The sequence below is a fragment of the Rhea pennata genome, chromosome 1, assembly GCF_028389875.1.
Source record: "Rhea pennata isolate bPtePen1 chromosome 1, bPtePen1.pri, whole genome shotgun sequence".
NCBI classification, from domain to species: domain Eukaryota; kingdom Metazoa; phylum Chordata; class Aves; order Rheiformes; family Rheidae; genus Rhea; species Rhea pennata.
This window is the reverse complement of record NC_084663.1, coordinates 62853056-62875129: the sequence shown is the minus strand read 5'-3', so window position 1 is coordinate 62875129 and position 22074 is coordinate 62853056. Positions and strand designations below refer to the sequence as shown.

The window sequence follows — 22074 nt, the reverse complement described above, 5'->3', positions numbered from 1 at the left end:
TATATCCAGAGTTTACTGGACTGTACTAGCCTAACAAAGGAAATCTATAGAAATATAGATGTTCTGTTTTCAATTCCTACAATTGGATTACAAGATTATGAATAAGCAAACATTATGTTGTAAGCATCTTTATCTTATAAACATCATGTACTCCAGGAAAAAGTGCAGTTAGCCCATAAAACCTTAGCAAATGAGAGAGATTTTTCAAAAGAACAGGTGACACCTTAGGCTCCTAATTTTTTGCTGAAGGACATTGTTATTTGGAAGTTGAGTAGCCAGCCTGTCCTTGGACATCTGAAAATAACTTCTGGAGGAGTAACACAAGTGTGAGGCTTGTGCTTTGGGATATCCAACCACATAAAATGAAAAAGAAGTACCCAGCATGTTTATTCTTCTGTTATACTGTTAGGGAAAATGGTCCAGACTCACAGCTCTGGCCCCAGAAGAACAACTCTTGTTTTGTTCCTATTCTAGATTACATATCGTCTACGGTATCTTCTCCGAGCAAGGTGTGATGCTTCACCAGTGACTAACAATACTATCCAGTTTCACTGTGATCCTAGCTTCTGGGCTCAAAATATTTTCAATCTAGGTATGATGTAGTTTTATTACTCCTTTGGAGCCCTGATTCTGTTTTAGAAGCAACTTATTTTCTACTAGGATGAATAACCTCCCCACTTTTTACTGTTGTTGTTGTTACTGAATAATTTTTTTTACAGAGTAAAGGAGTGTGGATTTTTTTTTTTTTCTTTTTTGAAGTGTACTATATGGAAAAAGCATTATTTGTTAATATACTATTTTAAGTATTCATAAACTTGCCTTGCTTGAATGCCACTTGTGATGGTGAAGTAGCAGATTTCAGCTTCCTGGGTAATAAACTTGACTTCTAATATGAGGAACATAATCCTACTTTATGTACTAACCAAGGATTCCAGCCCTCGTCTCATTCTGTATTTTCCAGCCTGCTCCCCTTCAATCCCATCTTGCCAAACTGGAGCAGCGGTTTAACATGTTTAAGAATCTCTTGTTTGATCACTTGTCATGCTGAATAATAAGCCTGGGAGAATTGAGACAATGAGAAAGGGAGAACTCCAAAGAAAAATAGAATAGCATAGAAAATAGCACTACTTTTAGAAACTTAGGTTTAACTGTTGTCTGTTAGTTCCACTTTCCTGATTTGCTGGGAAAGACTTTAGGAGAACCCATGTTTAACAGAATTGCAAACACAGTTCATCTTCATGACCCTAGTACCTTCTAGGAAGGTTTGCTTTTGTCTGTTCTTCCAGCTGTAAGTATACTTGTGAATCCCAGAACCTGGAAACTTTGCGGGTAGCCTGGTTGTATGATTGCCTAGAAGCCTATGAGTTTAATGGAGATAAGTGTCATAGGAACTCATCTGCTTAGGAGCAGGAATTGGACCTTAAAGGTCTCTTTAGGATTTTGACTGTTACCATTCTTAGTTTGTCTCCAGTGTTAGCTTGATGGGCCCTTTTGTTTTTTCTGTTGTGTAGAATGTCTTAGGCAGATTCTCATGAAAGGCAGAAAAAGTCCCATGGGTAAGTGCAGTCATCTCTACAAATCTAAGGAGAGGTGCAAATATACATTCCTCTACAGAGATAGATAAAGGAGGTGTTATGGTAGCACTTTAAGTTGAACAAGTTCCTTTTTTATCTTTGATTTTCTTTGGGAAAAGAACCAAAGCAAACCTCTATCAAGCATTGTGGTGATGACTATGTGAATTGTCACTAAATTGAGATGGGGGAGGTGAGGGGAGAGGGCAGCCTTCGGGCAGGCAGCTTTTTGTGCAGATTTGTCTAGAAACTAATAGGCTTAAAAGGGGATGTTGTCAGGTAATGAGAGATTGGTAGCTTTTTTTTATGTTGATGCTTTGTATATTTAATATTTTTGTTAATATTGCGGCCATGGTAGTCACCTGGTATTACATTTGAGGCAATTTTCTGCCCCGTTCTGTACCACGATATGCTGGCTGGCCTGGACTCTCTCCATGTCAGAAAACCTATGAATACCTTTTTTCCTGTGAGTTCATCACTGAAAGTACAATGGTGCTACTTACATAGAATCATAGAATCAGTAAGGTTGGAAGGGACCTCTGGAGATCATCTAGTCCAGCCTCCCTGCTCAGCAGGGTCACCTAGAGCGTGTTAGACAGGGTTGCATCCAGGCAGGCCTTGAATGTCTCCAGAGAAGGAGACTCTGCAACCTCTCTGGGCAACCTGTTCCAGTGCTCTGTCACTCTCACAGGGAGGAAATTCCCCCTCACATTCAGGTAGAGCTTCCTGTAGTTCAATTTCTGCCCATTGCCTCTTGTCCTGTCACAAGGGACAACTGAAAAGAGTTTGTCCCCGTCTCCTTGACACCCTCCCTTCAGGTACTTACATAAAGCTTCTCTGATCTTGGGATAAAAAAGAGGAGATACAAAATTTAAGTTGCACTTTTCTTCCTCTTCTGGTAATCTCTCAAAAGATGTTCCAGGCTAGATTGCACAAGGCCCACAGGATTTTATGGGTTTGGGGAGAGTTGGAGGAGACTGATGTCAGGTTCTGCTGTGATAGGGATTCTCAAACTGTCCTGTGCTGCAGCCATCTCATGAGGTGAACTCTCCTTGGAAGAGGCCCTATCTCTTTGGGAGACCAAGCGAGCGAAATATTTATCTCCCGCTTCTGTGTTGAGAAGGTATAGTTCAACCTTCCACAGATCATTAGAAATTTCAAACTTTCAGAATTATCCCATTCTGTTTACACTAAAGTCAGTCTTTAAATTAGGATTCTTATTTCTTCTTAACAGTTAACTCCCTCGTAGATTTAAATAAAACCATACCTTTTCCCACTTCACTCTTCACTTTAAATAAACTGATCTTTTTGTATTTCTTGAAAAATGAGCTTGCCATTCCCTTGAATCTTAAATCAAACTCTGTTCCAATTGGAATTCATCTTTCTCGAATGAAGTAACCAGAATGCTGCATGAGAGCTTTGCATAACCATATTATTATATCTCTTTGGATAAAATAGCACACATTTTAGTGACTAGTCGAGATTCCCTTTAAATTAGTGGAAAGAGAGAGAGTACATCTCTTGGATGTGCCTATCGCATCCTAGAACTGGTGATGTGTAGCATCTGATGACATTATTTGAGTACTTCATGATGCTGATTCAGAGACCAAAACAGGATCACAATACCATTAAGCATTATGATGCAGTTAAATCTTTTGATCAGAGGGCTGGGTCAGGATGCTCTCTCCCATTAAAACTTCAAGTTATCTTCCTAGGATCATCTATCTCACAGAGGAGGTTGCAGCACAAGATAGTTTATCAGGATATCCTTTTTCTCCATGATAAAATATAAGCAGACTTTTATGGGCAAAGTAAATGGACTCCTGTGTCTCATGTTTAGCTATCCTTTGCAGTAATGAGCAATGACAATAGTATAAAAGGAACTAATTTTGAAAAATTTGCATTTCTCCTAATTGCAATATTTTAGCATTCATTTTATTTGTTTTGGTTAAACCAGGTTCTCTGGTAATTGAGGATAAAGAGACTCCACCACATGTACCCAAGAGCCCTGTGATGGAAACAAACTTACAGCCACCAACCAACTTACCATCAAACCAGCTGTCTAAGTTCCCGACACAGATAAGCTTAGCTCAGCTCCGACTGCAGCACATGCAGCAACAGGTCATGGCTCAGAGACAGCAAGCTCAGCGCAGAGCAGGTCCAGTAGGTTTATCAAATCCAAGAATGCCAGGAACCCTGCAGCAATCTCCTGCTTCTCATCAGGTAAGTTTTGAATGTTCCAGAGAAGACTCTTCTCCACCTAACTGAAGAAGAGGAAAGTAAGCTCTGGAAACATAATTTCACGTAGCATACTTCTTTAGCAGGCAAGTATGCAAATGGGGTTAGGATGCATTTTTTTGTTGAGAATTGAATGGGCTTTTTAAATATCTTTGGCACAATGCGTAGTAGCACTCAGCCTGTTATTACCCAACAAAAAAAAATCATATAGTGTCAGCCTATATGAAGTGCAGTTGCTGAGTTGCATATTCCATATTTTTGTCAGATGGTTGTAAAGTGAACCTGTTACTGTCCCCCCACCCCCCCGCCAAGACTTTCTTGCATGGAACTGTGATTCTCCCATTTAACTTTCAAAGCTGAAAATGCTCTCACTAGATCTTTTTTTTGGTATCCTTATTTATAATAAATAATTCATAACCATCTACTACATTTTATTTTTAACATCAATTTTCGATATGTGTTCTGTGATCACTCAGATGGTGTGGTGCTGGGTTTTTTTGCATGTAATTTGTTATGTATTTCAGGAGTATAAAAGGGCCACTAAATAAAACTTTCTGGAACACTGAATAAATATCACAGCTAACTTAGAGTTGCTTCCTGTTGTACAGGCACCTCCCCGCTTGATTCATTTTCAGAATCATAGCCCCAAGTCCAATGGGTCACCTCTTCCTGCACAACAGTTGAGATTTCCCTCAAACCAGAACATACCAAGGCAAGCAATAAAGCCCAACCCATTACAGATGGCATTCTTGGCACAGCAAGCTATAAAACAGGTAGGGTTTCTTTCTCTTTTCACTCACCATGTGGAAATAAAACATCAAACGTGCCTTGTATCATCTTGTGTTTCATTATGTTTCTAGTGTGCTTTGCAATTAGAACAGATATTGCTTTCTTATCCATGACAAGATACCCACAGTTTTCTTGATGAGATAACTGTCACATTTCTTTCATTTGTTTTTCTAGTAGCTGAAATATTACAGAAATAAACCACTGTGCGTGATACGTAGGTGTTTCATTCTGTTGCTTTGCTGTCACTATGACTCTATGGCCACTTACGCAGAACTTAACCTGAGCATGGTCTGCGCACTACAGTCAATAGATAGATAGAATAGAAAATCTCACCATTTAGTCTAATGCTAGTGACTTCACAAGTAACTAGATAAAAGCTTTAACTAAAAGCTATAGCTGCCACCATTCTCTGGAGTTTGCCAAATCTGAACTCTTACAGATGAGGAGAGGAAAGAAATTCCACAATTGTGGGACCTCTGCTGAGTGAGAGTGATCAATACCCAGCTGATCAGCAGTTGAACTGGGGTAAGAGCAAACACTTCAGATATTTTCTGGCTGTTCAGCAAGGCAAATCTTATTAAAAGACATATCAACATAAGAGTTGTTAGGTATGTGGAAGAAAAGAAGAGGGTCTTATCACCAGAGATGTGTGTTGGGAGGGAGAATCAAATGAACTTCATTTATGACCTGAGAAATGGAGTAATACCATTCACATGTTAGCAGTGCTTATGATATCAGAGAACTAACTTATTTCAACTAAATCAAAGAAAGCTGCACAGTAAAGAGAACCATAGTAACAAAAACTACATCATTTCTCTTGGGAGCCTCTGAAAAGAAGATTGGTCTGTCTGCAAACCTTTATATCCAGTGTTTCATTATCTAGTAATGTCTTTCTGAAACTAAGAATGGAATGACTGGCTAACAAGGACTTGAGCAGAGTCAAATTTTGCCTTCAGTTACCATGAAACTCCATTAAAGTCATTGAAAACTGTGTATGTCTAAATGAGAATGAAATTTAGTCCGACTTGACTGTGCACTTTATATCATGGTAATAAACATATAGGTGAGTAGAGACCCAGTCAGCATTTCAATTTCTTAATCACTTTAAGTTGTTAAGGAAGCAGCATCCAAGTGACACTATAGATTTTTACTTAATAAAAGTACTGGAGTAGTTGTGTATTCAGCATATTATCTGTGATGCCTTTATTTCACTAAAACTGTTATTCCTCCCACAACACTGTCGATGCAGCATGAAATATTAATAGATACTTAACATCGAGATATGGTTTTCATTTCTTCTATTCCTAGTTCTCAGCTACTTGTCATCTTTCCTTGTCTTGTAAGATTAGTTGTTGATATTAGATAACTTCAGAGTAAATCAGGATTTTAAGCTTGAATTCAGCTTACTAAACTAAGCTGCTTGCTTGGCTGATGAGTTAGAATCACTATATGCAATAGATGTGATCTTCTGTAGAAAAAAATCATGTTGAATTGTGGATTATTATCTTTTCTTAGTGGCAGATTGGCAGTGGACAAACTTCAGCTGCCCCTTCAACTGCAAGCAGCACATCATCTACTCCTTCCAGCCCCACAGTCACTAGTGCTGTGGGATGTGATGGGAAGACATATGCTCCTCCTGTGATAGATCTGAGTTCTCCAGTGGGTAGCTCCTACAACCTACCATCTCTTCCAGATGTAAGTATAATATGCAAGCAATGTTTTACAGATTTTATTTTAAAGTAAATTGGAAAAGTTCTTAAATTTGAAAAGTAGACATCTTATTAGACTGAAGTTCTTCTTCTGTTTGTTGAAGTTAGATGGTTCTAGAAAACAGCATTACAGGGTTGCCTACATGTTGCTGGCAGTATTCAGGACAGTTCCAGGAACAGCTATAAGAGGTTTAGGACTACTAAGAAAAATAACATTGCAGGTTGTGCTTGTATTTGGTCTTGTTTGTTTGGATGCTGCATATTGACCTTCAGCTTGCACCTCTTTTTCTTTATTTTTTCTTCAAATGATACTAATGAAAATGAGTTAGCTTAGCTTTGGTTACTGTTGTCCACAGGTAGCACTGATTTGCTGATGGTATTTCTGGTAAATTTTTAATATTTTTTTTTGAGATTTTTATCTAATTTAAAAAACTATTTTATTAAGGTATTAGCTATTGGTATATTGGACTCAAATATTCCTAATTTTTTTCTCTTAGCACTTTTCTTCGTATATCCTCTAACATGCATGTGAGCAGGTAGGGGAAGGAACATCGTAATACTATCTTTTCTTAGCTTCTGAAATTCTGTTTCAGAGTTTCTTCTGATTAGTACATATTTGTCAGAAGTTCACATTAGAGCTGTGGAGCTTTAGTCAGTTTATTTTTTTCCTTTTTTTTGAATAGGTGCTTAGCCTATTTTTGTTGTCTGAAGTTTGTAGATACCTGGAATCTCATGTTTTCTAGTCATAGCTTGCTGTTAATCTTTTTCCCTCCTGTCTCTTGTTCTCCTCAATAAACTCTCCAATAAAATGTTCTGTGTTTTTTTTTTTTTTTTTTTTTTTTTTTTTTTTTTAAACCAGAGTACATTGCAATCACAGTATTTGTCAGGGTAAAAAGATGTACTGCACAGCGCAATCATGAAACACTATTGAATCTTTGAGAGGTTTAGCATGCTGACTTTGTGTGCAGTGTCATTTTAAATTCTTCTAATTGTATGTGGTTATGTTTATGCTATCAAAACATATTGCCCAAATCACTGTGAATATGCTGAGCTAGCAGATGCTGTCAATCTACTCCTGTAAAGCCTAGTAAGTTTCAGTGATCAATGCAGTTGCTACCAGTGGATTTGTGATATATCTAGGTAATTTGGACTACTAATACCAAGTTGACCTATATTCTGAGCACACATTGATGATCTTGATAAAAAGAAATCAGTTTCCAAAATGTTAGTTTTCTTATGATAAATCTGGAATGTTCAATTTTTGCAGGAAGTTAAGGTGATGAAGTGGAAGCCCCTAAAACAGATTTCATTTTTCTGACCTGAGCCATGAGTGAAAAGACAAGCCTTGGCTTACAGTTTGTATTTTGAGTAAGCATGCATGACTCCTGTACTGAAGATATGTAGAACAGATGGGATTAAGTATCCCTTAAGATTATTCTAGTCCTGTTCAGCATCAGTAGATAAATGGGTAGTTAGTGAATTGCTTATTTTTAGAATAAATAACACGAGCATCTTGAAGGAGTGTATTTCTATACAATTTCAGCTCCTCTGACCTCAGTGTGTGAAAGTTACGTGTCTGATGTAAGCCTTCCTGTGTAGCTGATGGAGAAAAATAGGGACCTCCAGAGTCATCTAGTCTTAAAATAATGGTATGACACATTGTCTGGATTTGACCATTTCTTTACTTTTTGGAGAGAGCAAGATAACTTTAGCCATCTAAGCAGCGAGGTGGCTAATCTAAAAAAAAGTCAGGTGAGATGTATTTTGGTATTTACCTCCAACATAATGTATATATGGTAGATGCTTCTTTCCCTTTTCCCTTCCCCAACACTTAATTGCTTCTCCCCCCACCCCCCAATCTTTTAGATTGACTGTTCAGGAAACATCACACTGGATACCATTGTAAGGAAGGAAGGTGCAGCAGAGCAGAATCAGCCAAAACCCCCTTCAAACAGAACTGTCCAGTCACCAAATTCATCAGTTCCATCACCAGGCCTCTCAGGTAACGGGATTGTGTTGCAATTTAAGTCCTGTAGTGGAGGACTCTAAATTGGCTATGTTAAATAGAAAAATCAATTCTGATATCAGCATTTATATCAAAAATGAGAAGTTGAAAAGTGAGGGCAAAGATGGATAAAACCAAGTATAGGATAAATCTGAGATAAGGTTTCAGTATTGTCAGCAAAACTGTGTAGACAGATCTTAGAAACATGATGGAAAAAGAAATAGGAGGTTTTAGCAAATTAAAAATGCAAGTATATTTGTAGAAAAAGGCACTCTTAGGAGTATACCTGGTTAAAACCTAGAGGACGTTGTAAGCTGCAAGTATTTGAAAGGATAAGTAGGGTAGGATATAACGAGAAACAATGTCTATAGGTTGTGACTTGAACTTCAGTTTGGTCATTAGAAAATATTTTCACTACGAGTGTAGTGCAGGTTCACTGTGTGCGCTCGCACAGATTCCCCAAAGAGGTTATTGTTAAGGGTAGCTGAATGTGGTGGACTTGAAGAACCCAGGATCTTCCTCCTCACCACGAACAGTGGAGATGAATGGGTGCCCCTTACCCCCATATCCAGATCAAGCCAGTAGTGAGTCTGTGCGCATGAGTTAGCAGAATGTGCACGCACAGCATTCACGTGCTTGCACAATACAGTCACAGACAGATTAGTGCAGACAGGACAATGTATTCACAGACATCCACATAAACACAGGCAGCACAAATAACTCAGTCCTGTTTCTCAGGATCATTTGCTCCGGTAAAACCCCCTTCACAGGTCCCTTAGTTATCTAGTCCCCAGGCCCTTGGTGTCTCTCATATCTAGCCCCTAGATCTCTTGTCCTCCTTGGCAGTAAGGTTAGCTTAAAGTTTCCTAACAGATCTCATATACACATATTCAAGAGCACACTGGCACAGAAAGTGAGAAATAGAATTTGGTAAGAAGATAAGACAGACCACAGTGATCAGGAATGGCTCAACCAAGCAAAGGTGACTGACCAAGCAGCCAGCTTACATGTAGTGGGCCCTTTTTAGTCTTCCCCTCCCCTCCATTATCCCATACTTCTCATCATCTCATGAACTTATGTTAAATAAAGTATAGGCTAAATAGATTAATTAGTAACTCAAGAGAAGGAACTTGCCCAAAACTTTTTGTACTTCTCCAAGTCGTATATCAAACTTGGCACAACTCTGTTTTATTCTAATTTGTTTCCTCTGTACTAGGAGGAATGAGTGTGACAAACATACACCCTCCAATTCGTTCACCCAGTGCATCCAGTGTTGGAAGCAGAGAGAGGTAAGAAACAAGTGGGAGAGAGAAAAAGCGTAACTTCAATCTCCACAGAATATGCTATGTATAGCCTTGGTCTCTTCTATCATTAACCCATGCTGAAGTTAATTTGCTTCACCTTCTCTGTTAGGAGACCGAGTCTAGTGGGTATCATAGCAGTCTTTGCAGTCTGAAGTAGTAATTTTGTAATACATTTGTAATGTATTAATAGCAGACCTAAAAATGTAGTAACTCTGTAGATGATGGCTAGATTGGTGTTATTAATAGGTTACTTATTGTAAATTTTGTTTGAAATTCAGCAAATTCAGCTAAAGAAAAAGTTGCATACTGAAGGTCTTTGTAGAACCATAAATGACTTCAGATTTTAGAAATTAATGTTACAAAGAGGGTTATTAAGAATTTTCTGCCATAATATAGTTGGTTAAAGTGAGCAGTAGATATCTATTGAGAGTCTACAAAGGTGTTTTATCCCTTAGTGATGGAATATTAATGAACAAATAGGTTTAGACATTGTTTGAAGAGAGCAGATCCATTAATGTTTCAGTACTTTAAGGCATGTATCTTACACAAGATTAATTTTTCCACAAGGGGAGAAATCAGATGATGTTCATGCTACTTGAATTGGAAATGCAGATTCTTCTTAATATAGAATACCTCTTCCTATATTCCGCTTAGGTAGTAAACACTATGAAGGACTCCAGACATCCATATATAAACTGCTAAATGTTTGAAATTCTATCTACTGTCACTTGAATTCATTCACTTTTTTTTTTTTTTTTTTTAACAGTAATGGAAGAATTTTAAATCCAAAAAAAACTTTTTCAGTTGTATGTTCTTTTTTTATCATATATACACATATGAGCAAGGACAGTGTCCAGTCCTTAAAGCAGGGCCCCACTTTCTCTGAAGTTGACAGGTTATGAGAAACTCTGCCAAAATATTGTAAACATATGTGCTTTATCTGCTTATTTGCTAGTGTGGAGTTTATAATGATCAGTTCAACTCTGGAGAAGCACTGATTTTTCCAAGATATGGCTGTATCTCCTCTAAAATGAAATGGTATTCAGTGGAAATGCTATTCTGTTTATAACCTAAAAGAATTGGAGATTATTTACAAGTCTTTCATTAATGGGAACTAAAATCATGAGCAGCTCTGTAGTTCTGGAGCTAAGCTGTTAAGCTTTCCCTTCCTGTAACACCTTTTCAATATACATGAAAAGATAAAAATTCAAGTGTTGTATTCTATTAAAGTAGTGAAGAATGGAAAATGGATTAGAATCCTGGAATCTCAGAAAGCATCAATGTACAGCAGTTGTCCCACTATGACTCTAAATTTCCTTTTTCCTGCCTCTTTTTCTCATTTACAGTTCTAGCTCCTCCAGCAAGCCGCCAGGAGCTGATTCTACACACAGAGTCCCAGTTGTTATGTTGGAGCCGATCAGAATTAAACAAGAGTCTAGTGCAGCAAATGAGAACTTTGATTTCCCAATTGTTATAGTGAAGCAAGAAACAGATGAAGAATCACGGCCTCAGAATGTAATGTTAACAACTCTCTTTATAAAGATTTATTTTCCATTTGGTAGTGGAGGGTATTTTGTATGTATGGGGAAAAAATAATTTAAAAATACTCTGGGGACTTATTTTTCAGTGGAAAAAGCTAAAGGTATTGTTGTAAAAGGTAGAGGTAAAATTCAAAATCAAACTATTTCTAATGTCAATTAAGTTAAATTTGTGATCAGACTGCTTTCATCTATTTAAAAACTTATAGATGGGAAATAGCAAAACAATTGCAAACATCAGATTTTCATGTGGTGCTATGAAATGTTTTTAATCATAGCACCCTTATTTTTATGTATATTATTGCACTATTTGGGGGGGGGACATAAAAGATTAATTCAATTTTTTATTACTGAAGCAGTATTTAAAACGTCAATTTGCTCTTCATAACTAACTTGTATTTAGTTGCTTGAAGCTGTAGCTATGATAGTAGTCCTTGCATAGATATTACAAGTTATACGACTAACAGCATGTAAGTTCCTTATTCTAGTCAGTTTACTCGTTGTTAGTGATATTTAAATTCACTTCAGTAGTATAACCAAGCTGCCTGTGCTTTTCTTGCAGACATTTTCAAGAAGCATACTTACTTCACTGCTGTTAGATAGCAATCATAATTCTACTTCTGATGAAGCTGTATTAAGAACAGATGCACCAGACAGCACAGATGATCAACCACAGATACTGCAGGAGAGTATCTCCAGTGGGAAGACAGGATGGTTAGGCCCCCCTCATGTAGGGGAGGGCAGAAAAGAAGATGATCCCAATGAAGACTGGTGTGCAGTGTGTCAAAATGGAGGAGAACTCCTTTGTTGTGAGAAGTGTCCTAAAGTATTCCATCTTTCTTGCCATGTCCCTACACTGATGAACTTTCCAAGGTAATTATGACTACATTAATTCCGTATGAACTTTCAATAGAAGACACAAGCTGTGAATTGTGAGCCCCAATGTAGGAACTCCAGCCTTAAAGGGATTTTTGTTGTCTTTGAAGTCTTGAAGTCTGAAGTTTTATTAATTAGTAAAAATTGGAATTTGCATTGAAATGTTATTTTAACTTTATTGTAGCTGTAAAATCTATGACAGAACTCTTCACTTATGTGGCACTTAGGCAAGATCACTTATATCTAGGGCATCTATTACCTGTGGCCTTAAAACTGGGCTATAGAGTTACCTATGTATCATAAAAACCCTTTAAGGGCAACAGAAGAGTTAACATTTCTTTTAATAGTAATAAAAATATTCAAAAATCTAAACTAAACTAATATAATATCAAATGTTACTCACTGTAGTATTAAAAATGGCTGTACTCCAAGCATGAGATGTAGTGCTGTTAACATTTTGTTTAGCACTGAAACAAGCTGTAGGCTTTCATGATTGGTTGTTATAATAAAACTGCTCAATTTATTCAGTCTAGTTTCAAAATTCAATCTTAATATACATGCTAACTGAAAATAGGTTGTCGTTGTTGTTACAAGTATTACTGAGGTATGCTTCTGGAATTAATGTCTTTGATAAAATAATTGGCATTTGTGATGTTCCAACTCAGAAATACTGTGCAATAAGCTTATTAAAGGATAAAAGCATCTGTTACAACATGCTCACTGTTTAATGATTTTATGTAAATATTAGGTTTTCTTATTAAATATCAGTATAGTTTGTTTAAAACTGCTGGTGTAATCCATTTGGATAGTAGCTTAGTTTTGTAGTTTGATGTCTTACCCTTAGTTTCTCCATCTGTACAACCATTCTTTTATCTTTGTCAGCAGTGTCAGTCCATTTCTTTCACGATTTTTTGCTGTTCTTCAAGTGGAGAGAATGTTTTCCCCTATAGATTAACAAGATCACTTTGTCTTTTTTCCTCTATGCTATCACATTCCACCCTGTGTGGATTCTTGTATATATAAGATATATTTATGTCTTCTCTGCATCTTTCATGTGTTTCTTGTTTTCTTGCATAAAATCTTTGGGTCAGGGCACAAATCTGTTTTTGTATATTATCTACTGCATCATTCCTCTGATGCTGGTCCAGGCACAGAAGTGAGACTGTCAAGTTAAAACAGTAGAAGGCAGAAGATTTTTGAAAGCAAATGGCTGTTATGCTAAAACCAGCAGATGGTGGAAATCTTTGGATTACTCTAAAACCAATTTGATTTTTTTTTTAAGCTTGGAAAGTCTTCTGCATTACTGTTGAAATGAACTCAAAAGTGCTACAGAAACTATTTCCTAAGATCTTATCATAATAAGATATCTCTGCATAAGAACTTGCATACTTTGTATCTAACAACTAGTTATTGCTGAATTCTGTCCCCTATGTAAGAAGTACAATTCAGCCCTCTTGTGGTTATCTGCAAAGATGCAAGTTTCTTCATTTATGGAGAACTAAATTAAAACCATAGACTTAGGTTTTAAAAGCCTAGGGAGCTTCACAAATTAAGGGAGCTTGTGAATGTGGTCATCTTACAGAATTGGTTTTATCTTGTTCTTTTGCTGTGTCACCTGTAGTATCATCTGCAGGGTTTTACTAGACACTAATTGTTAACTTAGAAAACTTTTCAGCAGTTCCTTTAGTAGATGAAGAATTTCTAGGTTTCAAAAAAATTTGTTTAAGGTATTCCATATAGAGTAGTAATATGTTGTAGTTCAGATTTGCAAAGGGAAAATACAGTTATCACATGACACACTTTTCCTTCTGTTCAGCTTATTTCATTTGTCTACAACTGATTCCTTCAGTCTCTCTGTAGTAAGGAAATAGACCTTTGATTAAAGCTGTGGTTTAATCCTGTCAGGTCAAATGAACAGTTTAAGCACTAACAAAAATGGAAATCATTTTGCCAGTACTGTTAAAAAGGAAAGCTCTAATGTGATGTTCTTTGCCAACAGTCCCTTTCTTTGCCTTTGTAGTTGTAGAAATAAAAAATGCACCAAGCTTTTTTTTTTTTTTTTTTAAATACACCCTACAAATAAAGAAAAACTTCTCCAGATGTGGAAAGCTTTTCAAGACTGTGCTACTTCACTGAGATTAATCAATCTGTTTTTCTTGTTCAGTGGAGAGTGGATTTGTACATTCTGTCGGGATTTGTCCAAGCCAGAAGTTGAATATGATTGTGATAACCCCATTCACAACTCTGAAAAAAGAAAATTGGAAGGCACTGTGGGCTTGGCACCAATAGATCGTAGGGTAAGGATAAATGAGAACTGTCTTACTGCTTTTTGTATTATGGAATGTATGCTTTTTTAAGGTGGTGGTAAATATGTGAATTCACTTAAATACACTCTGAGAGCCTAGCAACCTTCATTGGAATATTCTGAACATGACATTCTGAAAGCTGGAGAAGTGATTGTGGTGTGATACTGTGAACAGGGACTGGACTCTGGGAAATACAAAGCATTGCTTCTAGTATTGACTAGAAGCAGCATATGCACACTATCCTTTCCCTTTGGTATATTTTTCTGTTTGTTTCTGCTCTCCAAATTTAGCATAAACTGACTTCAACTAATCTTTAGTCATTAAAGCATTTCATTAATACCCTTCTAAAAAGTTTTTTTTATAATGAAGATGTACAGAGATGCAACACTGACCCTACAGAGGTTAACACAAGTCTCTGAGAATATCTGCTATCCTTTTACAGCGCTGAATATTCTGGTGGAAAAACTACAAAACAAACTGTTTTTTTTCCTTAAAGCTCAGAATTAATTTAGAAAATTGTACTCTGCCTTTTGAGCAGACAGTTGAACTGTTTTTAGAACCCTTTAGGTTTCTGGGCTTTAATTTGTTGTTTTTTGTTTAAAACAACAGATTTTTTTAAAGTAATTCTGAAGTGTATTGGAAATTTTAAATAACTTTTTACTTGGTTTCAGTTAGTAAGTTGCGTAAATACACTGAAATTAATGTTTTATTTGGGGGGCTTAGTCTACCTGTAGAACTATTATTTACATGTGATACTGTCCAGAGTATCACAGGACATGTGATACTGTCCTGTAAATATTCTGATGAAGGATCAGGAAGCATAAAATCACAAAAACTTATTTTTAGAATCTCTTTTAAGGCTCATGATCCAGTTTAATATACTTGAGCACATAGGAAAAATATTCTGTCCTACTGCTGACAAAAAGCAGCATATGCATTGCACTCACAGACCAGTTATGCTCAGGTCAGGAGAAATACCACTGGTATCTCTGAGTATTTACTGTGTACAAAGAGCCATACAGAGAGCCATGCATGCTTTATATGTTCTTTGGAACAGCCACTGAACTCGGCTAATACTGAATGATACTATTGGTAACTGTGTAAGGTCTCAAAATGCATCTGAGTTAATTATGACATATCTATTGCAGAAAAGTACTACAGGACGTTGAAGACTGTTAAGCTTACTTCCAGATACAGTTTTTGTATTCAGTTTCTACTTGGAGGTTGGGGGAAATACCAAACATCTTTTTGATATCTTCTGCAGCTTATTCTTTAAAAACAAATTATGGAGAATTCTCTGATTACTTGAATATCTATTTTTCTTGACACAGAAGTGTGAAAGGCTGCTGCTGTACCTTTACTGTCATGAAATGAGTCTTGCTTTTCAAGATCCAGTTCCTCCTACAGTATGTACCTCACTTATTTCCTTTCCATTTTATACCAGTCAGTAACATAATTGGCATGTTCTTAATTGCATTATTGTTGCCAATTGGGGTCCATTATCAGGAGGCAAGTTCCCTTGGATATTGTGTGTCAGATAGTTTTAATAAAATTACATACATCTGAAGGGAAGCTGAAAGGTAAAACTTTGGGTTGGAAGGTGGTTTGCTAGTAAAATTCTGCAAGACCGGATTTTACTTACTACTTCATAAATAGATGCAAAAAAAACAAGTGCTAACTCTATCTGCTGATTTTACAATGCTGAGTGATATCAATAAAAACGTGATTTTTTTAAAAAATTAATGATAATGAGAACTGGAGTTTTCATAGTACTAATGTGAAATTGAATTTTTGTATTATTACCTGGGAGTTCATTAGTTTAAAATGCTAAAGAAAATCTGGGTGCCTTAGATGATTGAAGGATGACAACAAGTTACTCGTTCTGTTACCATAAAAAAGCAGTTTTTCTTTTAAAAGAAAGAACAAATCTTAATCATACAAGCACAATCAAGATTCCAAAATAATTTTCTCTGTAATACGCCACTATTTCCAAAGATATGTTTCTTGACCAAATTTCGCTTTCAGCAACACATATAGTGCTTCCTTTTAAGTGGATTGGGAAAGATATGGCAGGACAGTCTTCGTAGTGAAACTTAAAAGACAATTCATTTGACTATGTAAAAAGATAAGAATGTCCAAATCATTTACTATGTCCTATATTGTAAATGCAGTGTGGTTTATTTGATTTATTTTTATTTTGTTTTGCTTTTAAAAATAGACATTGGCAACAGTGTATTTTAGCCGATAAACTCTCATAGATTACTGTTACTCCAGAACCAATCTGTGTATATGTTATATATATATATGTTATATATAATTTTCATGTCTTAGTCTTATCTTCAAAGCACAATTTTAAATCTTCCCCTCTCCATCAGAACTAGAAGTTTAGAGAACAATAAGCAATGAACATGTGGTAAAACTTTTTTTTCTCCCTATAGGTTCCTGATTATTACAAAATAATCAAGAAGCCTATGGACTTGTCAACCATCAAGAAAAGACTTGAAGTGACAGATTCATTCTACGCAAAACCAGAGGATTTTGTGGCTGATTTCAGACTGATTTTCCAAAACTGTGCTGAATTTAATGAGGTTAGAAAAAGTAGATACCTCATCTTGTTTTGTAGACTTAGATTGCTTCAGGAGAACTGTAGTGGGGGTAGAAGTTATAACACCAGAACTCTTTGAATTAAACTTGTTTTGATGATGAGACTTCATTGAAAACACAGATTGCACTTTAAACTACTTTGGTTTTAGATGACTGTACAGTATAGATGCTTCCATGGAAAGAAGGAGGGTGGTAACAAACATATTGACTAAATGGCAGGACAACCAGTAAGGAATAGGATAATCATTGATCTCAGAGGTTAATGGTGGACATTGAAACAATTTTTTATCCAATTTCCACTACCTCAAAAGCAACCTACTAAATCTTAAGTTCAGTGAAATTTTCATTCTGGGAGGTCCTTGCTTGCCCTTTTGACCTCTAGTTTTGTGTTGGTTGATTATTCTCCCTCACCTCACGTAAGGAAACACATAATGGTGTGCTGGTACTGAGCAGACCACAAAAGCAGGAAGGATCCCAGTGGGAATAAAGGTTTATGTAAGTGGTAAGTAATATTTCACTGTAATTTAAAAATAAGTCCGTAAGTTAGAGCAAAGTCTAGCATTTTATGCAATTGTTCCGAAGCACACCCTCAACACACATCTATTTATTTCACAGCATAATCCACGTTTTTTAAACAGTCAAAGTGTAGTAGTTCGTAAAATTTCTTTATGTAGCTTTCAGAGCCCATGTTACATGGCTATTGCAGTTGGCTTCTGTGAGAATCTGTAAGAGAAAAAGGTTGATGGGATATTAGCCAAAACTTCTGCGTTCTCCCTCTGTTTTTCAGGCTTGTGCTCTTTGTTACCGCATGTTCAACAGGTGCCGTTAATATTACTATTTGCTTTTCGTAGTTTCTAAATCACTTTAGGTCCTTGAGGTACTCTAGATATAATGCTATTTCATGATGCACTGATACTGTTAATTCACCCAACAGCCTGATTCAGAAGTAGCTGATGCTGGCATGAAGCTTGAAGCATACTTTGAAGAACTTCTGAAAAGCCTTTATCCTGAGAGAAAGTTCCCTGTACAACCAAACTGCCAGAGTGAAAAAGATAATGCAGAACTTACTGATGACTCAGATGATGATTTTGTACAGCCCCGGAAAAAACGCCTCAAAGGAGAAGACCGTCAGTTGCTTAAATGAGTCGCACGTATTGCTATGGAACGTTTTTTAAAAACTATGAATATTTATCACTGTTAATTGTCAAAAGGGGAAAAATCATGACTACTTTGACCTGTAGGTTTGTGGATGTTTACTAGACTTTCTACTTCTCCTCTAAAACACAAATCTAATGGTGATCAAGGCATGTGGAGAGCTGTTTCTCTGGAGTTCCAAACTTTCATCCTACTTCTGGAACAGTATGGAAATTGCTATTTGAGTGGAATGACAGCTGCTCAAATTGAGGAAGCTGCTCTGCTTTGAGGAAGGAAAGAAATTTGTATAGAATTGAAGTTGAAAACATTACATGGGTTCAACATGTGGTTTTCTGATTTTGAAGAAAATGTGATTTCACCAGACATTTAATTTTACCAAAGGCATGTGGCTGGCCATAATTTTGATTTTTCACTGTACTGTATTTAACAGAAGCCAAGAAAACAGATGGTGTAATATTGTTGTCCTTTGATACTGACTGGTACAATGAAGATGTAGTTGCCCCCAAAGAAGGTATCAGTGATTTTAAAATGTAAGGGAGAGTGTATTAAAAATAATTTTAAAAAAAGGGTGGAATTTGTGTGGTTTTAATGAAGACAAGAAAAGACAACGTGCTCTGTTTTGCACCATCTCTTTCACCACCAGCAAGAAGCAATGGTATTCCTGTACTATATTGTTTAACAGGTATTTCACAGGTTTGATGGACCTATATTTAATGGAGGTCATGGGAAAATTGCAAGGCAAAAATGATTGCGTGCAGCTATTGTTATTGGTCTTTGGGTATGTTTAGGAAAAAGACATCCTTTCTGTCCACAAGCTCTTAATATTTTACCAAATTTCTAAATATATTATTTTGAGAGTGCAACCTGCATTGGTGCACGCTTGGACTTACACGAATTTGTAAAGAACAACAATAATGCTCTTTCATCCTTTGTCTGTCCTTCTTAAAATCACCAGAAGGTGAGGACAAATTACCTTTTTAGCTTGCTCTAATTTCCAAAAGGGTTGTCAACAACATAGGTGGTTGTTTATGCCTTCAAAGATTGCAGAATTAGAGTAGTATTTGTTGGTGGCTACTCCAGCTATTGGCTTGCACTCATCGTTTGTGTTATCTTAAAACTGAATTTTAGGGAGAGCAGGCAATCTCTTACATTAACTGTACTTTCATTGTTCCAGAGCTTTGCAGATGGAATTATAAAGACATTTGTGTGTACGCAAGCCTGCTTTTGACTTGCTATCTGGCACTGTTACGGTGCTGGGGATAGATCACTGAGGAGACTAGATGCAAGTGCTGTCTGCCTCCTTTCTGTGGACATATGTGCATACAGAAAAAGGCCCCCCTTTTTTTTTTCCACCAGATTAGATGCTACTGCCTGCCTTTGTCATAGGGAGGCACTGCCTACTAAAGTGTAATGGGCACTTCAAAGAAAAAAAAACACTATCAGCTGTATTTACAGCAGGCCTTTGGCAGTCACAATAGCTTTTGAAATGCTGTGCTGATTTGGTTGAATTTTAAGCCAGAGATAGCCATTTTCTCTTTTTTTCTTCTGTTGTTTGTGGGAAACTTTTTCTTACCTAAAGAGAATTGCTGTAGCAGTTCTACCGTCCATTGTACCAGAAAAGAGAAGGAGAGGTAAAGGAGCAGAAGAGGACTGTGAAGAAAGGCATTTTCACCAAACGGGTGTGATCAGTGCACACTACAGGAGCACAGAGATGAGAAATAAGAGGCATAGCCTCTGCAACACTTGAGGTCTTAAAAATCTAGTGATGCCTGAAAGTTCTAGATGCCCAGTCACCAAGTGTAGCTGTGCTGCCAGGGGAAGGTGCTAAGCATTTCTCTGAGCAATAGGTTCCAAGCACAAATTTATTAGGAGGCTTTATGCATTTGGAGGTGAAGTCACGCACCTCTATACCTTCACACTCACTGTGCCCTTACAGTGAAAAATAGTAGGGAGAGGAGCAGAGATGTATTCTTGCAGTCCAGTTATTTCTCTGTCTGCTTTTGATTCTCGCTTAACACACAACCTTTTTGAAATTATGCAGCCAACACTTTAACCAATTGGAACAGTTTATTTTAAAACTGCAGGTAGATTTCCATGAAAAATATAGATGAGCTGTAAAAATGGTTTTTCTTCTATGATCTTTCTCATTCATGTTTTTCTCTTTTAGTGCTGAAACAGTTTATAGAACCTTCATCACTATAGTCTGAGATGGAGATGAGAAGAAAGATTAGGAAACATGGCAGTCCATTCCCTGTTTTCTTCACCTTCCAGATGTTTGTTCATAAGAAAAGATTTTCCAAGAAAAAAAATGCTCTGAAATACGAATTGAGATTGTTCTTGACATTTATCAGCTTGGAGAAAGTGGCTGCAGTAAGCAACGCAGATGACAGTTCTTCAAAAAGTCAATCACATGGTTGACCAGCTATCCAGCTGACTGACCTCTTGCATTAACTGTAGAGCCAGGCAGGCTGGCCACTTGGTCCCTCAGTGTTAGATCTGAATGTCCAGATGAGCTTGTGATTTCTATGCTTTGTTCTGGCCTACCAGTTTATACAGGGGATGAGGCAGGGATGGCTTTGACTCTATCCAGCGTGCTACAGCTGCTGTCAGATCTTGAATGCCTTCATGCAGAGAACCAGTGGACAGGTTGCCAAGAGACTCAAGGTTTAGTAGCCCCTGCTTGCCAGCTGCCTCCTGAGAGGCTGATCTGCGTGCTATGATTGAGCTGTGTGGGTGGGTGAGCACGAAGGCGGGCCGTTTTTTCAGCAAATTATCTGAAAATTCTGTTAAATAATTCAGTAGAAAACTCTGACTCAGCTTTAGTCTCCTACTCTTGAATGTCACCCTAAGAACCTTCAGAAATTGCCTGTGTAATGGGGCTTGATGTCTTGATGTTAAATTTAACTGCTATAATGGAGATGATACATGCATAAATATTTGTGGAATGCTCTTTTGTTTTCCTAAAGAAGCATTGCATTTGTTTAATATGCAGTGGTGAAGATATCTACTTTGTGCATTTTTTTTCCCCCCTCTGGCCCAATCTACTGAAGTAAATAGGATGGTAATCAATACTGATTTTTAGCCTGCAAGTAATCTAATCTTTGTATAGAACACTTGCTTTTGTGACTGTCACTTTCCTTTTTTTTTTTTTTTTTTTTTGTGTCATGGCAGTAGTAGTGGCAATAGTAATGAGAGTGGTAAAGAGTCTTCATCTTGGTGCATGCAGTGGGTAGACAGTATGTTTTTATTTAATCATAGGAAAGAGTACATATTTGAGGAAAATAGGCCTTTGTCTATGCAAATCATAGTTCTTACACTGCTCAGTTGCAATTTATTATAATGGAAATGGTATGACGAAGCAATCAACATCAAATGCAGCTCACAGGAAATGACAGATCCCAAAGGTTTCTTTTTCTTTTCCTACCCAATCCAACATCAAACACTTGTTTTCATTTAACTTGCTAAGAAGAAAGAAAATACAAAAGATTAATAAAATGCACATGAAAACCAACAGAAATGGACGCAGGGGATAATATATATGAAAATGCATAAGATGTGTCCAAAAAGTCTCCCCTTTGATCGTCTATCCCCACAACTGCTCTGTGAGCAGGGTAGTGGTGTCCTACTAAACTGAAAAAGGTTAGATAAACTTTTTGAATATCATTGTCTAGATTCCAGAAACAGTTTCTTGTATATTTTTCCTTTCAGTTGCAGGCCTAATGTGGAGGTCAGTATCTACAATCTGATGTCTTAGCACTAGATACTGCCATGTTAGAAAGAAGAGAGCTTTGATATGTTGTGTATTAAGTTCATGTATGGATTGAGTAACTGCTGTGTGAGGCCCTTGGACCATACATTCAGCAGTCATGATTCAGCACTGATGAATGACTTTACATATACTCCTACAATCTTCAGAAATGAACATGAGATAAGGGTTACCTACTTGAACAAAAAATAATACTCACTTTGCATACTCTTT

General features: G+C 36.9%; 1 protein-coding gene across 3 annotated transcripts in view; it reads left to right on the top strand.

Moving 5' to 3' along the window:
- Positions 1-18655, top strand: part of TRIM24 (tripartite motif containing 24) — a 61668-nt gene extending 43013 nt beyond the window's left edge. Inside the window, exons 8-19 of one of the 3 annotated variants that reach the window (XM_062569747.1) lie at positions 475-592; positions 3529-3794; positions 4418-4582; positions 6114-6293; positions 8174-8309; positions 9532-9601; positions 10963-11131; positions 11717-12027; positions 14195-14327; positions 15668-15742; positions 16775-16924; positions 17875-18655. In XM_062569747.1, the coding sequence (XP_062425731.1) occupies positions 475-592; positions 3529-3794; positions 4418-4582; positions 6114-6293; positions 8174-8309; positions 9532-9601; positions 10963-11131; positions 11717-12027; positions 14195-14327; positions 15668-15742; positions 16775-16924; positions 17875-18084 (1983 nt within the window). In that variant the 3' untranslated portion in view covers positions 18085-18655. Of the gene's footprint in view, positions 1-474; positions 593-3528; positions 3795-4417; positions 4583-6113; positions 6294-8173; positions 8310-9528; positions 9602-10962; positions 11132-11716; positions 12028-14194; positions 14328-15484; positions 15743-16774; positions 16925-17874 lie in introns of those variants that run through there. The other 2 variants (XM_062569738.1, XM_062569757.1) reach the window with 2 other exon arrangements.
- Positions 18656-22074: the final 3419 nt, after the last annotated feature.